Raw genomic sequence first — 4,444 nt, forward strand, 5'->3', positions numbered from 1 at the left:
AGCGCTGCTGATGCCTGAACGGTATGTGGAATGAAGTGGGCGGGCATCGGGAGGCCACTATGGCACGGGGCAAGCACTATGGGCAGTCTATCTGAAGTGTACCTGGCGTATAAGACGACCCCCCACTTGGAGGCATATTTTTCAGGGCCAAAAAATCGTCTTATACGCCGGCAAATACGGTACCCTTTTCAATTGTGCATCAGACACTATACTGGAAGCTTTTTATTTTTTAATATCTCATGTAATCCTCCCAATAACTTACTGAAGTGTGGGTTATTGTCCCTGTTTCCTCAGCGGGAGGCAGAAGGACAGGAAGTTAAGTGACTTGTCCAAAGGCACACACAGCTAGCAGCGGTTGAGCTAGGTCAGAACTCTGTCTCTTCTCCATTACACGTCATCGATCCTGGGACCTTGAATCAACTAGCTGCACATTCCAATTGGGAGCTTACCAGCCCAATTCTGAACACCACCCCACATAAAGGGGAAACGAGGAGGGAGCTGAAATTTGCCTTAAACTCCAGTGGGTGTGTGAACAAGGAATGAAGTCTGGGAAAGCATAGGAGAAGGATGTTGATTCCTCATTTGGTCCTCAGGTACTGGAACTCCTTAAGCAACCTGGTGGCATCCTTGCTGAACTCCGTGCGCTCCATCGCCTCCCTGCTACTACTGCTCTTCCTCTTCATCATCATCTTCTCCCTTCTGGGGATGCAGCTCTTTGGAGGAAAGTTCAACTTTGATGAGATGCAGACTCGGAGGAGCACGTTTGATAACTTTCCCCAGTCCCTCCTCACAGTGTTTCAGGTATGTACTCTCCTCTGCTGGGCTTATGACCTGGGGGGCGGAGGTGGTTGAGTGGTGGGGGGAGGGGGGAGCAGGAAGAAGAAGCCTGGCAAGGTGGGGGGAAGCTTCACCCTTGCATGGGCAGCCAAAGCCAGCTAGATCAGCCACAGAGGGTCCATGCCAGGGGAACCTTGAGTTCCTTCTATAGTTTCCCCCACCCGCAGGCCCCCATGGAATTTCTCTGTTGGGTGGACTATTGAAAAAAAGATCTAATTGAGAGGTTTAAAAACTCTTCCTAGCCTTGGGGACCTTTATTCAAATAAATTCTACATGGAAGCCCAAAATATAAACAAATAAAAGCAGACTACTCTGTCGTGGGAGGGGAGGATGGAGCTCTGTCTGTCTATCCACCATGCTTGCCCCTAGAAATACATAGCTAGCCTATCAAATTTGTGCTTCCATAGATAGTTTGGTTTAGGGCAAAGCTAAAGTAGCACTTGTTTAAGTTTAAAAGTAGATTGATTTACAGGTAAAAATGAATAACAATGTGGATGTTGTCAAAATCTTAAAGCTGGGATCCAGATGACTAATGTTTGGAGAGAACTGGATTGTGTGTAATTCTCCTGATGGACACATTCACATTTGTAAAGGGGCCCCAAAGAATGGCTAGCAGTGGCCATCCCATGCACCATATGTGGGCAGTGGGAGGTGCCTTGACCAGGAAGCCCTTTGGGTCACTTCTCAAATAATAGTGTGCCTGTGGCCATGCACTTTGAGGACAGGGTCAGCTTGCCAGGTCCAGCTCAGTGGCCCAGGGAGGAGAGCTGGGGCAGGAGAGCCAGAGGTGGAAGGAGATTTCAGGCGTTCTTGTTAGCAGAGCGGGGCAGGGCAGGGGAGTTTTGGGTTTGCTGTTGGTCTAACACTGTGTCCCTTATTGGTGGGAATGTGTCATTCAGATCCTGACCGGGGAGGACTGGAATTCGGTGATGTATGATGGGATCATGGCTTATGGCGGCCCCTCTTTTCCAGGGATGTTAGTCTGTATTTACTTCATCATCCTCTTCATCTGTGGAAACTGTATCCTTTGCTCCTGCCTCCCCACCCCTACCACCCACCCTCCCTCAGCCTACAGCCCGGTGCCAAATAGGTATGCCCGCAGGCCATCACTCAGGGTGAAAACTGTAGCTGCCCACCCACAGGGCCCCGAGGCAAGTGGGAAAGGGCATGTTCTGGGGGAGAAAGCAGTTCCTAGCACAGACCGCCTTAGCTAGAGGAGGGGCTTGGTGGAAGGAGTCAAGAGCTGTGGCACAGGCAGGATGTAAGTTCATCTTCCTGTGTTGTTCTGCCTAAGCGCTGCCTGACTCCAGGAGGCATGTCCTCCTCCTAGTTCAGGTGACCAACACCCCTGTGTTATCGTGTGCAGCCCCATGTGAGCTCACACAGACTCCCGTGTGAGCCACCTAGATGTGAGCGCCTTAGCTGCCCTGGCTGCCCTGGCCTCATGGGGATGGGGGGCTTTGTTGACCAAACCTCATCCTTCACATGACCGTCATCTCTTCCCCTGCCTTCTGGTCAGTGCTCCTCCCTCTGAAGCCACTCTGCCAGCTTTTGGTCATGGGAAAAGCTGGACACACCTCACTAGGCAGGTCCATGGGCAGTATTTTAGGGTCTCACATGTGGGCAATCCTCTCTGCCCAGGGTGGTCACCTGTGAGGCTGTGTGCAGAGGCAGGAGGCCAAGTAGATCAGGGTCTAAATCACAGATGAATGAAATGCAGAAAGCATGGCCCTGGCCCCAAAGATAGGCTGGGAAACCGCTGCTGATGATACACTGGGGTGATAAAGTGATAGTAGCTGCTCCTCAGTGGGTCCTTGTGAGGGTCAGTGGGTAAGGCCCAAGGGCAGGTACCCAGCAGCCTCTTGGACAAACCCCCCGCCCCTGGTTGTGGTTTCCCTGTGTGTGAAATGGTATGACTGTCGCGTCTGGGGGAGGAGGTCAGACTTAACAGATGTTAAGTCCCTGCTCAGCTATCCTTTCTTTGCTTCTACAGTTCTCTGACCCAGTGTTTCCATTCAAAGTTTGGGGTAGAGGGAGAAGACAAGGGCAAACAGCCACTCAGTCGGGACTTGCCAAGCTCCACCGGACCCCGGAGGGCCTCTCTATGGGCGGCTCGCGTTAAGAGTTGGCAGGGATATCAGGCCACCTCCTCAGTGCCCAGCTATAATGAACAGCCCTTAAGAGCCCTCTGTGTTGTTAGAGACAATGCTCTTCATAATGTCAATTACAGCCAGCAGTCTCTGTGGGGAACCAATAATGAAGCCCAGCAATTAGAGAGCGAGGCAGAGCACTGCCTTCCTCCCTCCCTGTCTAGCCTGAAAGCCAGCCTACTCTCCACCCCTTAGAAAACTCCAGGTAGCTAGAAGTGTGATGTGGAGGCAAAGAGATGGAGGAGGGACACCCCTGAGTTCAGCACTCCTGAGTCATGGTTGAGCTCCCTCTGTGGGGAACTCTATCCCTGCATGTCCTGCACTCCCTGGCCCCCTATGCCCACCAAAAACCCCAAGGCCAAGGGTCATTTTCTTTAAGAATGGACACAAACAGATATCCTACTGAATGTGTTCTTGGCCATTGCTGTGGACAACCTGGCTGATGCTGAGAGCCTCACATCTGCCCAGAAGGAGGAAGAAGAAGAGAAGGAGAGAAAGAAGCTGGCCAGGTAACCCTCTAAGCTGCCCCAGGCCCAGGGCCCCAGGGCCCAGTTCTGGAATGCCATTCCCATTGGTGGTAAAGAGAGGTGTGAGCACGGCCTCTGCTGGCCTGTGTCCCTCCCAGAAGGGCACTGGGTTTGGGACTTCCTAGAATAGGTTGGGCCTCTCCCCTAATTCCTAGGCATTGCTCCAAAGTGGGGACCAGCATGAGTTACAGCCTCTGTGAAGGTGTTGCATTCCCCCACCTGTGTAGGAAGTTGTGGTTTTCTCCTTTGAGAAAAGAGGTCATCATAGGTGAGGGAAGCAAAGGATGGGAAGGTAGGAGCAACCACTCGGTGAAGAATTGCAACTCCAGGTGAAAGAGAGATTCCTTCTCACTGTTTTGAAGGCAAAATTGGGCCCTCCATTGTCTTGTCATTGTCTAGATGGGACTGTCCTAGGCCACAGATCTGCTGGGTTCTGAGCCGAGTTCTCAGGAGCCAGTCCTGAATGAGAACCCAGAAACTTTCTCTGACTTAGACAGGGCCTAGGAAAGGCCAACTGAGTACAGACAGCAAGGTGTGGCCAGCTGCCTGGATCCTGGGCCCAGCCCTGTAGCATTTGTGATGGAGCTGCACCTGCCTGTGCCCCAGGGAAGGACGGTGGACACAGGCACGGGAATCTGCTCCCACTGGCCCCCAGCAGACGTCAGGGCAGTTTCCTACCCCTGTTCCCTGTCACTCCAGTAAACATCCCTTTATGGTTTTCTCCTGCTGACCGGCCAGGACTGCCAGCCCAGAGAAGAAACAGGAGGTGGTGGAGAAACCCGCAGTGGAGGAGACCAAGGAGGAGAAAATTGAGCTGAAATCCATTACAGCTGATGGAGAGTCCCCGCCCACCACCAAGGTGAGCACTGTCTCCTTCCAGGACCTGGGAAGGCAGGGACCATCTTCCCAGGCCAGACACCCATGGAAAAG

At 52.6% G+C, this 4,444-nt stretch overlaps 1 protein-coding gene across 1 annotated transcript in view; it reads left to right on the forward strand.

The window, feature by feature from the left end:
* CACNA1C (calcium voltage-gated channel subunit alpha1 C) overlaps nt 1-4,444 on the forward strand; it is a 236,876-nt gene that overhangs the window by 124,396 nt on the left and 108,036 nt on the right. The window contains exons 12-15 of the mRNA XM_015564299.1: nt 594-801; nt 1,737-1,857; nt 3,382-3,496; nt 4,253-4,373. Coding sequence (XP_015419785.1) covers nt 594-801; nt 1,737-1,857; nt 3,382-3,496; nt 4,253-4,373 — 565 coding nt within the window. The remainder of the gene's footprint in view (nt 1-593; nt 802-1,736; nt 1,858-3,381; nt 3,497-4,252; nt 4,374-4,444) is intronic.

Source organism: Myotis davidii, unplaced genomic scaffold (assembly GCF_000327345.1).
Source record: "Myotis davidii unplaced genomic scaffold, ASM32734v1 scaffold1031, whole genome shotgun sequence".
Lineage (NCBI taxonomy): Eukaryota > Metazoa > Chordata > Mammalia > Chiroptera > Vespertilionidae > Myotis > Myotis davidii.